This window comes from Gracilinanus agilis, chromosome 5, assembly GCF_016433145.1.
Source record: "Gracilinanus agilis isolate LMUSP501 chromosome 5, AgileGrace, whole genome shotgun sequence".
Taxonomy (NCBI): Eukaryota; Metazoa; Chordata; class Mammalia; order Didelphimorphia; family Didelphidae; genus Gracilinanus; species Gracilinanus agilis.
Window position 1 is genome coordinate 273,461,097 of NC_058134.1, and position 11,633 is coordinate 273,472,729.

The window sequence follows — 11,633 nt, forward strand, 5'->3', positions numbered from 1 at the left end:
TCTCTCTGTCTCTCTTTCCCTCCCTCCCTCCCCCTCCCCCTCCATTACTGAGTAAATGAATATAACAGCGAGGCCTTCCTTGGCCATGTATGATTTCCTCATGTATACTTTATCTCCCAGAGCTCTAATTAAAGTAGGGCATAAGGGGCTTGCCCCAGGCCATCAAATTTGGAGGGCCTAGTACCACTGGCTGTCTTTCTGCCCTGGAAACAAAGGAGCTCAGCCTCTTCTTAGCAAGGAGAATTAGTTAATATAGGAAGCTTCAAGATGGCAGCCTAGGTGTTGTTCCTCCCCTGACCCATCAGTTGGCGCTTCCTCTCATGCCATGGTCCTCCATCCTAGCCACAGCCTCTCCCTGATTCCTCTGCCCTCAGCCTTAACTGATAATTTCTTAGTGGGAGTCATTGTCCATGGAACACAGATTTAGAACTGGAAAAAACCTTAGTAGTCACCAGTTCCCCCATTTTACAGTTCAAGAAAACAAAGTCAAGGTCACACAGAGCAAATGGAAGAGCTGAATTGTAAACTAAGGTCTTTGACTCATTCAGTGATCTGAGACATAGAAGAAGTAAGAGAGATGTGACTAAGACTATGGCCACCTGTGGAGGCAAAGCCAATCTCAGCTCTTGACTGCTACTCTCTGGGGCTCACATTCCCTCCTTCCTTCCTTCCTTCTTTCCTTCCTTCCTTCCTTCCTTTTTTTCTTTTTGTTTTTTAAACCCTTAACTTCTGTGTATTGGCTCCTAGGTGGAAGAGTGGTAAGGGTGGGCAATGGGGGTCAAGTGACTTGCCCAGGGTCACACATCTGGGAAGTGTCTGAGGCCGGATTTGAACCTAGGACCTCCCATCTCTAGGCCTGACTCTCAGTCCACTGAGCTACCCAGCTGCCCTCCTCCTTCCTTTCTGAGGGTACCCTAGCTACCCCTTCTAGGTCCAGACTTTCCTTTGGAAGGCAGAGGTCTACTGACTTGGATTGCTCTTTTCTGAGGCTGCATGGGTTTAGATTGACCGGGGCTATCTTCTCCAAGACCATTGATAAATAGAGTTGGCAGGGACCCTAATGGCCATCTAGTCCCAACCGCATGATTTTACAGATGAGGAAATAAAGTCCGAGAAGTCATCAGACTTGCTCCAGGTCACAGAGACAATCAGTGACAGAACTGAGATTCAAATCCAGGGTTGGCAAAGTTTGGGTTTTCTTTGTTTATTTTCACAGTGTTGTCTTATTGTAGAAATTATTTTCATGGTTTGGTTCACTTCCCTTCCCATTATTTCATATGAGTCATAGAGCAGGCATCCAACCTGTCTTTCTTTGCCTGTTTTCAGTGAGGCTTGATGTCCTGCCCTTAGATTTGGGCATCTGCAGACTCCATGGTATCCATTTCCTCTATCCCTAGAGTCAGTCAGTTGCTATTAAGTGCCTCCTCTGTCAGGCACTCTGCTTATTGCTGAGGATACGGAGAAAGGTGAAGGATGTTGCTCTCAAGGAGTCACAGGTTGCCCAGGGTCATAGAATTAATAAATATCTGAGGCTGGATTTGAACTCAGATCTTCCTGATTTTAGATCCAGCTTTCTATCTACTAAGACACCTAGCTGCCTCTATTTGTAATTTATGTTGTATTATCTATACCCATTTAATCAACTGCCTGTGGTTTGAGTAGCTGGGCTCCCAGTTCTAATTCCCATTGGGGACAATCTGGGGAGGCTTGGTATCCCTCTGGGACTTTAGTGACTTCTTGGCACAGTGAAGGTCAACTTTAGCTTTTAGTCAACAATTTAGCTCTTTGGTTCACTTCCCTGGAGCTGGGATTGAAGTTGTGATTAGAAAGCTTCTGACCTGGATATTGGCATCAACTTGTCAGTCAGTCTACTATGGGCATATCTTTGAAGAAAGCAATTTGTTGGAACCATCTCCAACCTCCCTGTTCTTTCTCTTCCTTCCTCAAATTTAAAATGGGGATAGTAATAACCCTTAACCTCAGAGGGGGTTTGTGAGGATCAAATGAAATAATATTTGTAAAAACTGCTTGGCACAATGCCTGGCACATAACAGTATCCAACTGCTCATTTCCTTTCCATTTTCTGCTCCATCAACAGATGCTTCTTTTCTCCTCATCCCTATTCTCTTACTTCTCTTGATGTTCACCCTCTCTCTCTTCCCTTCCTATTCTCAAAACCAACTCCCAAATTCTTCATTCACAAATATCATATGAATGACTAGTGAGCATTGCCAGGGCTATTTGCATTTTCATGGGTGTTAAAGCCTTAGAAGAAAGAAATGAAATTCTGATGGTGGAATTCCAGCCATCTGTGAATATAATAATAAAAAAACTCACATTCATGGAGTGCTTGAATAGGAGAGAAAAAACTTGGTGAGGAGGGAGCATGTCTCATCACCTCAGGAATCCCGTTTCCTCCTCCCTTGCCCCTGTCCTTATACACAATTATATCCAGTTCAATCTAGCATTTTTCTAATGCTTCATCATCTCCCCAAGCTAATATAACAGCTAAGCAAGTCACTCCATCTCTGTGAAGGGGATGGATCATCCCTGGCATATTTAGAGATTAATCTGTACAATGACTCCCAAAGGTCCTAGTAGGGGGGCCAATTCCACTACTGTAGAATTCCGTGATCTGTCTGCAGTAAATATGTCTCCTGTAAACCTTAGTCCCAAGAAAATCAGACAAAAAGAAAAGGAGATAAGGGTTAAAGATTGCATTTGTTTCAATTGGCCTAATTTCACAAGTTTGTATTTTTCTTAATGCCTACTTGATCCCAATCAGTGAAGATTATGACTGGTTCTTTTCTTTATTTTGTAGCAAATAGCAATGCAGGAGGAGGATGATAACAACTTTATTTACCAATTTTTATTGTTATACTAATTTGAAACATCTGTCTACCCATCTCTCTCCTTTTTTTTTAAAACCCTTACCTTTTGTCTTAGAATTGTTACTAAGCATCGATTCTGAAGCAGAAGAGTGGTAAGGGTTAGGCAATTGGAGTTTAGTGACTTGCCCAGGTCACATAACTAGGAAGTATGTGAGGCCAAATTTGAACCCTGGACCTCCTATTTCTAGGCTTGGCTCTCTATGCACTGAGACATCTAGTGGCCTATCTATCTATCTATCTATCTATCTATCTATCTATCCATACATTCCTTTTTTTTTTTTAAACCCTTGTACTTCGGTGTATTGTCTCATAGGTGGAAGATTGTTAAGGGTGGGCAATGGGGGTCAAGTGACTTGCCCAGGGTCACACAGCTGGGAAGTGGCTGAGGCTGGGTTTTGAACCTAGGACCTCCTGTCTCTAGGCCTGACTCTCAGTCCACTGAGCTACCCAGCTGCCCCCCATTCCTTTTATTAATGTAAGTTTTAAGATTGTTTTAGTTCAGTATCCTTTGTTTGGAATATACCAATACCTCACATTTCCTGAAAATAGTATTTTCCCCATCTATTATTCCAGTTTATCTTCTCAGTAGTTCTGTGATGTTGCTAGAATAGGAACCCCTCTCACACAATCAGATGTAGGCTATTACCTTTGGCCCTTTGTCAGGAAGACTTGGGTTCAGTTCTTGTCTAGGACATATGCTGGATGTTCAACCACCAGCAAGTCTCTCATGGTCCTCAGAAGCTTTCTGTGACAGTAAATTTGAGAAGTGCCAGTCTGCATTAGGAGAGGGAGTTTCCTCACTGGATTTCCTCTGTCCAAAGAAATCACAGGTCCATAAGAGAATAAGAATTGACTGGGTAAGAGCCAAGAGATTGTGTGATTTGCCTAAAGTTATACAGCAAGTTCATGAAAGAACAAGGATTGAAGTAATTTTATCTTTATATTTCCAACACCTAGCACAATGCCTGGCCCATGATAAGAACTTAATAATATTTGTTGAATTGAATTAAATGATAATTGTATTATTTTTTCTTCCAGTGATTTCATCAGTGTAGGGAACACCTGAAGGGTAACTTTTGGTCCCTTTGATGTAGAATGGCAAAAATTCCATCCCAATCAGTAATCACTCCTATTCAGACCTTATATAGCACTTTATATCTCTGTTTTATTATTGTTCTTTCTTTTCTCCCTGATTTCCAGCTTTCTTATCTGTGTTTTCTTTCCTCATTGGAATGTAAACTCCTTGAACCCTGGGACATCTTATTGGCTTATTTGTTTGTATTTGTATATTTATATTTGTTTGTTTCCCCAGGACTTACACAGTCCTCAGGACAGAGTATGCCCTTAAAACCTTCCTCTATCTATCTATCTATCTATCTATCTATCTATCTATCTATCTATCTATCTTATATATCATTCTTATATATCATCTATTTATTATCTATATCTTTGACTATGCCTGTTTGTCATTTATCTGTCTATATATCATCTGTCTATATCTATCTGTCTATTTCTATCCATCCATCCATCTATCCATCTACCTATCTACCTACCTATATCTATCCATCCATCTATCCATCTATCTATCTATCTATCTATCTATCTATCTATCTATCTATCTTATATATCATTCTTATATATCATCTATTTATTATCTATATCTTTGACTATGCCTGTTTGTCATTTATCTGTCTATATATCATCTGTCTATATCTATCTGTCTATTTCTATCCATCCATCCATCTATCCATCTACCTATCTACCTACCTATATCTATCCATCCATCTATCCATCTATCTATCTATCTATCTATCTATCTATCTATCTATCTATCTATCTGCCTGTCTATTTCTATCCATCCATCTCTCTCTCTCTCTCTCTCTCTCTCTCTCTCTCTATCTATCTATCTATCTACCTGTCTTTCTGTCTGTCTATCTATTTATCAATCTATCATATGACTGTCATCTCTACCATTTATATCATTCTTATATCTATGTCTATCATCTGTCTATGTTTGTCTATGTCTATCATCTATCTGTCTGCATCTATATTATCTGTCTACATCTATCTGTCTATCTGTATCTATCTCTCTTGCTCTCTATCATCTGACTGTCATCTCTGCCATCTATATCATTCTTACATATCTATGTCTATCATGTCTGTTTATTATCTATAAGTTTGACTATGTCTATTTATCATCTATCTGTCTATACCTCTCTGTCTGTCTGTCTGTCTGTCTTTCATCTAGCTAGTGTCTGAGTCTTGTTCATAGTCTCAAGGCTAGTCTGGGTCAGAATCCAGTGTTTTTGCCTGCAAGGCTGGCCCCCTCTCTCTACTATGACACCACGCCTCCCAATAATACAAACAACTGACAGGCTTTAAAGTTGTCAATGAGACTCATTATCTCACTGGCCTGATCTCCCTTTCCTTCCCTCTTGCCCACTAAGACAGACTACCTTTGTTTTAAAAATAATCAGTTTATTTCTGGGAAAAGACAGCCTCAAGTTTGGCTGTGCTGGTGTTCCCTGGGAAATACTGTAGCTCATTGTCCGAATTAATCAAAGGACAAACCATTCCTTGGTACTTGGTTATGTAAGATCTCTTATCTAGAGAAATATGAACGTTTTTGCCTTGAATGACTGTCTTTCTCTCTTCCTTTCACAGACTAGTGACCTGTACTATTTCTTAGTGAGCAAAGTTCATGAGTATTTGCCCAAACCTCAGGATCCCAGTGAATTTCAAAATAAAAGCCAAAGGATCGGTCAGCTGGAGTAAGTCATCTGTTTTGAGAATTAATTAGAGTTGGTTTCCCCCACTTTTCTGATAGCTATCAAAAGGCAAGCAAAGGACTTTAGTACTGGACAAAAAATGATCTTGCTAATGTAAAATTTAATAATGTTGTGATTTTTGTTTTACCTGGATATTTTACCTATTCGATTAAGGCTTATTATTAAGAAACAGACTGCTAAGTGAGCTCACACTTGGGGAAGGGGAAAAAAAGCCATCCCCTGGTTGTTTTAACTGCTTTGGGATCTCCTTTGTTTTCTAGGGCTTGCATTCAGATTATACAGACTCTGGGACTGATGTTCAGAGAAACGGAAACAGAGTTATCACGCCTGAACACTTTAGTTACTAAACGGTGAGAATTCTGTGAAGATGTCTAGAGATAGTATTTGTGGTGCTTTCAAGCCTTTCTGAAACCTTCTGCAGCTCATCACTCTGTGTTCTTTATAAACATTCCTGTAACCATTATACATTTGCCTCTTCTCCCCTTTTAAAAACATGTTTTATCTACTTTTTGTTTTTATACAAATTATCCTCCCTTAAACTGGGGATTTTGAACTTTTTTAAAAAAATGTTCTGATAATTATTTCATTATAATTGGTTTCTTCGGTAATGTATTTTATTTTATACATTTCAAAATTAATTAGTCTGAGAAGACAGGCTTCACAGCCTTCAAGAGGCTTTATAAAAACGATTTAGAGGGGCAGCTGGGTAGTTCAGTGGATTGAGAGCCAGGCCTAGAGACGGGAGGTCCTGGGTTCAAATCTGGCCTCAGACATTTCCCAGCTGTGTGACCCTGGGCAAGTCACTTGACCCCCATTGCCCACCCTTACCACTCTTCCACCTAGGAGCCAATACACAGAAGTTAAGGGTTAAAAAAAATTAAAAAAAAATGTTAGAACCAACCACTGTACTCTACATATTGAGTCCTCTCTCTAACAAAAGAAAAACAATACCATGTTCCACTTTCCAAATACACCATCTCTCTACTGAGAGCAGAGAAGGTGCTTTTCATCATTGGTTCTCTGCCATAGATCAGTTGTGAAAATTAGCTGTTGTTCTTTATGTATCCTCTTAGTTTTACTTAACTCTGTACCAGTTTATATAAATCTTCCCATGCTTCTTTGAACTCTTCATATTTGTAATTTCTTATGAACAGTAATATTTTATTCTATTTGTTCATACCACAATTTGGTCGGCCATTCCTGAATTAGTGGGCATCTAGTGGGCTGCAATTTTTTTGTTGCTTACCGAAGTACTGCTCTAGATATATGTGTACATATACAAGGTGTCCCCAAAGTCTTAAAGCAGGTTTTAAAAAACCCGTTCTAAGACTTTTGGGACACTCTCTATAGATGGATGTGTGTCACTCATTCATTCAGAGAGAGAGAAAGGGAGAGAGAGGGAGAGAGAGAATAGAGACATGATAGAGGATAGATAGATAGAAATGGATAGATAAATGAATAGATAGACATAGATGATGGGAGAGATAGATTGTTCAGTAGGTTGATAAATAGATAATAGATATATCAATAGGTAGTAGATTGATTGATAGCTTGATAGACTGATTGATTGATAGATAGACTTGTTAGATAGATAGGTAGATAGTCTTTTTCTCTCTTCATATGTAGTCTATCCCTCCTGCTCTGTTCACATCTTCCGCTAGATTCGAAGATTATAGTTCTTGCCCAACAGTGTCATTTAATGAATCTGTCACCATTATTTCCAAAATTCTCATGAAAACCCAGCTTTCATTGTGGATATCTCATCTTCAGTGACTGCACAAAGAAGGGGTTTCAGATAGTTTTTTTCTCCCTCAGTTACTGTCTCAGCAACTCACTGGCACATGCTATGTACCTCTGAATTACTAAAACACAAAATATTTTCTCAAGTCACTTTCATTTTTTTTAGTAGGTAGAGATGGAATGAATCATGTTCTACTCAAAACCAGTGGTCTCCATGAGGATTTTTCTGATAGGTGAAGCTGAGGTGTGAATTAGAGGGTAGAAAATATGTCTATATGCTTTGAATAGTATTTGTTTAGTCACCATACTGAGTTTTAAGTTTATTTTTTGGTGGTTTTGAAGTTAAAATGTTATGATGACTGCCCTAAGGGAGTCATTTCTCTTTGTTGCTGACAATTAAAATTTTATTGATGTCTTTTGTTTTGATATAGTCACTTCTGGGTATAGTGTCATCCGCTCACTCAGTGAGCCTTCCTTTGTAACAAAGAAAAACAATTAGGCAGTACCAGCTAGCACAGGAGAGGATTTGGCAGAGGAAGAATATTACAACCTTTTGCACCAAGCCAATCCCTCACCTCCCCAAAGAAAGGAAAGAGGTGAATTTCTTGTTTCTTTTCTGAGATGTGCCAAATGACCACCCTCACCTCAGGAAGCAAGTGAAAAGCATTTTCTTAATCTCTTCTGGTACCTAGATTGGTCATTGCTAGTACCTGGGAAGGAAGGAGGGAGAGAATACAGATGGAAAAATGTCAGAAAACAAATTGCTAAAATTATATCTACATGTAACTGAGAAAAAAAATTATAATAAAGGAAACTAGCAATGACCAATCTAGGTTCTGCAATTTATCAGGACGTAAGTATTGATGGGAAAAACAGTGGATAGACTACTAAGTCTGGAGACAAGGACACAGGGTTCAAATCTGGCCTCAGAAACTATCTACGTGTGACCTTCGGCAAATCACTTACCCTCGCTCCTCCCCCCCCCCCCCCCCCCATTGCCTAGCCGTTGCCCTTCTGTCCTAGAGTTGTTCCTGGGACAGAAAGGAAGGGTCCAGAAAAATGTAAGGGTTAATTTTTCTTTTGGGGAGGAATAGAGATTAGATTGTATCACCATTAAAAATTTAGATTTATCAATGTGTAATTTATCAGTGTATAATTGTCAGCAAAAAAGTGTTTACAAAATTAGAGTAGAAACACCTTGTAGTTATTACTAAGCAAAGATTATCTCTAGGACTAAAAGTATGTTTTATTACAATATGAAAGAAATGCTTACAGTTGATAGTTTTTAGCTATTTCCTTTAGGATATTAATATATATTATTTATATTACATATTACTTTATCATATAATTATTGCATAGAATATATAATAATTAATAATATTATATAGTATTAATATATCATTGGGCATAATATATTCTATAATATATTAATACAATAATTTGTCATTAACATATATACCAACACTCATTTTTTCTAATGATTTGCTCTCATGTACTAGGCATTTGTACTTATATTGTCCTTTACATATGAATACAGACAAATGTTTGGGCTCATTCTTTTTTTTAACCAAAAACCGTATTTTTCTAGCACTCTTCTATGAGAATGGTGGCTTACTTGATAGAACCCTCGAATGGGAATTAGGAAGTTGAGGTCTAGTCAACTATGTGCTGATAACTATTTAACAATCAGATCTTTAGGGGGAAATGTCTAATGGATACAATTTTAAGATTTATCTGCATGATTCACATTATCTCTATCACTTATGTCTAGACAATCAATAAAACAATCAAGGTCTGGTTTGCCCATTCTGATGTGTCAATAAATGCTCAGGCAGATAATTTAACTATCAGCTCTTCTAGCCAATCCTTTGAATTTAGTCCTAGTCCTATCTCGAACTCGCTAACTAGGTGTGTGACATTGAGCCAGAGTAGAATTGATTTTGTGGGGAGGGAGTGAAGAACAAAGACCCTAGGCTGTCTTGGGTCTGCCTGCTGAGGAGGCCAGTGAGAAGGGTACAGGTGCCGGCCAGATGGCAGGACAGGAATTATCTGCTGTTGGTGGGGTCTGATTCCCCCAGTGCATCCCTAAATGAAGTCCCCCTTCATAGGAGGGTTGGAGGAACATGGGTGTTCACCACCCTTTCCCCCTGTTGGCACTCTGGGTTAAAGCTGAAGTCACTCACATTAATTATGTTTGTTCATTAGGTACATCAATTAGTCTCCCAATGCCTCAGTTTCCTCTTTTGATCTAGGAAATGTTTAGACAAATTGGTTTTCTGTGTTTCTATATTTCCTGGAACACACGGCATCCTAAAAGCAAATTTGTGCTAATACCCAGAATGAAGGTTGCCCCAAATCTTATCATCATCATCATCATCATCATCATCATCATCATCATCATCATCATAGATTGTATGTAATGACTTAAAGTTTGCAAAGCCTTTTATAAATATTATCTCAACAAAACAACTTTGTGATATAGATGTTATTATTATCCCCATTTCAAAGATGAGGAAACCAAGGCAAACAGAGGTTAAGTGACTTGCCAAGGGTCCCACAGCCAATAAGTATCTGACAGTAGATTTGAATTCAGGGTCTTCCTGATTTTAGGTCAAGTGCTCTATCTGCTGCCCCTTCTTGCCTCATTATTTAGTCTATCACTCCATACATTCAGCAACAGGAACTGTTTTACTAATAAGAAGGTAATGGTGTATTGAGTTGGTAGGACTCTTTGACATCATTTGGTTAGATCCCCATATCCCAATTTACAGATGAAAATACTGAGACCAGTAGAGACTGCATCATTTGTCCAATGCTGCACAACTAGTGAATAGAAAACCCACGATTCAGGCTCAGATTTCCTGACTCCAACCAAAGCCAGGGATCTTTCTAGCCTTTAAATGAGAAAACTCTTCTTTACTTTTTTTTTCTGTACTGAATAATTCCTCCTTAGCAGGTATCCCATCTCTTTATGCCCATGTAAAACTGGCCAAAGATGACCTAGAAGAAACACTGCTCCAAGTCTACTTGGGTTCTTATACATAGAAGGTGGCGCCACAGTGCACAGAATGCTGTGCTTCCAGGCAGGAAGCTCTGAATTCAAATGTAACCTCAGACACTTTCTAGCTGAGTGACTCTGGACTAGACACTTAACAGCTCTGCCTCAGTTTCATTATCTGTAAAATGGGATTAATAATAGCACCTACCTCTCCGGGTTGCTTGAGGCTAATAGAAGATCATATTTATAAAGTGCCCCACAAAGCCGAAATTACTATAAGAATTCAACTTCTCATTACTTGTAGTCAGCATCTCGGAACTCAACCTGACTCTTCAGAGTTTTACTCATTATTTCCCTTTTATGTGTTTTACAGGGGAACACTAATTACTCTTTTGATCATTTTAATTAGTGAACCTGAAATGCCCAAATCTTGTCCTGTGTTTGGTATCCAGCTTATGCCTGATTCATCTTTAGTAGAGATGCCCTTTGATGCTGAGGTGAGACAAAACATTCTGGAGTATATAAGTGCCCTCTTCTAACAGGGTCTGGGGTGCTGTGAAAGAGATAATAGTAGGGGCAGCTGGGTGGCTTAGTGGATTGAGAGTCACGCCTAGAGACAGAAGGTTCTGGGTTCAAATTTGGCCTCAGACACTTCCTAGCTGTGTGACCCTGGGCAAGTCACTTGACCCCCATTGCCTAGCCCTTACTTCTCTTCTGCCTTGAAACCAATACACAGCATGGATTCTAAGACAGAAGGTAAGAGGGTTTTTGTTTTTGTTTTTGTTTTTTCAGAAGGTAAGAGGGTTTTTTTTTTTTAACAATTTCCTATTATCTCTAAGAATAAATATAAAACTCTCTGTTTGGCTTTTAAAGATTTTAACAACCTTTCTCCCTCCTAATTTTCCATTTTTAAAAAACTTTAATTCACTCCAGGTAAGCTATGATCCACTGACTTTGATGATCCAGTAACTTTGTTGTTCCTCTAATAGACAATGTATCTTCCAACTCCCTGTCTTTTCCCACTCTGTCTCCCATGTCTGGAATGCTCTCCCTCCTCACCTCCTCCTCTTGGTGCTCTTAGCTTCCTGCAAATCTCAGCTCAAATATTTCCATCTGTCTCTCTTTATGTCCCTTCCTTCCTTCCTTCCTTCCTTCCTTCCTTCCTTCCTTCCTTCCTTCCTTCCTTCCTTCCTTCCTTCTTTCCTTCCTTCTTTC

The 11,633-nt window shown here is 39.0% G+C and overlaps 1 protein-coding gene across 1 annotated transcript in view; it reads left to right on the forward strand.

Moving 5' to 3' along the window:
- The window catches only part of C5H12orf56 (chromosome 5 C12orf56 homolog), a 97,220-nt gene that overhangs the window by 60,465 nt on the left and 25,122 nt on the right, over positions 1-11,633 (forward strand). The window contains exons 8-10 of the mRNA XM_044679212.1: positions 5,556-5,662; positions 5,941-6,030; positions 10,792-10,945. Of these exons, the coding sequence (XP_044535147.1) occupies positions 5,556-5,662; positions 5,941-6,030; positions 10,792-10,945 (351 nt within the window). The remainder of the gene's footprint in view (positions 1-5,555; positions 5,663-5,940; positions 6,031-10,791; positions 10,946-11,633) is intronic.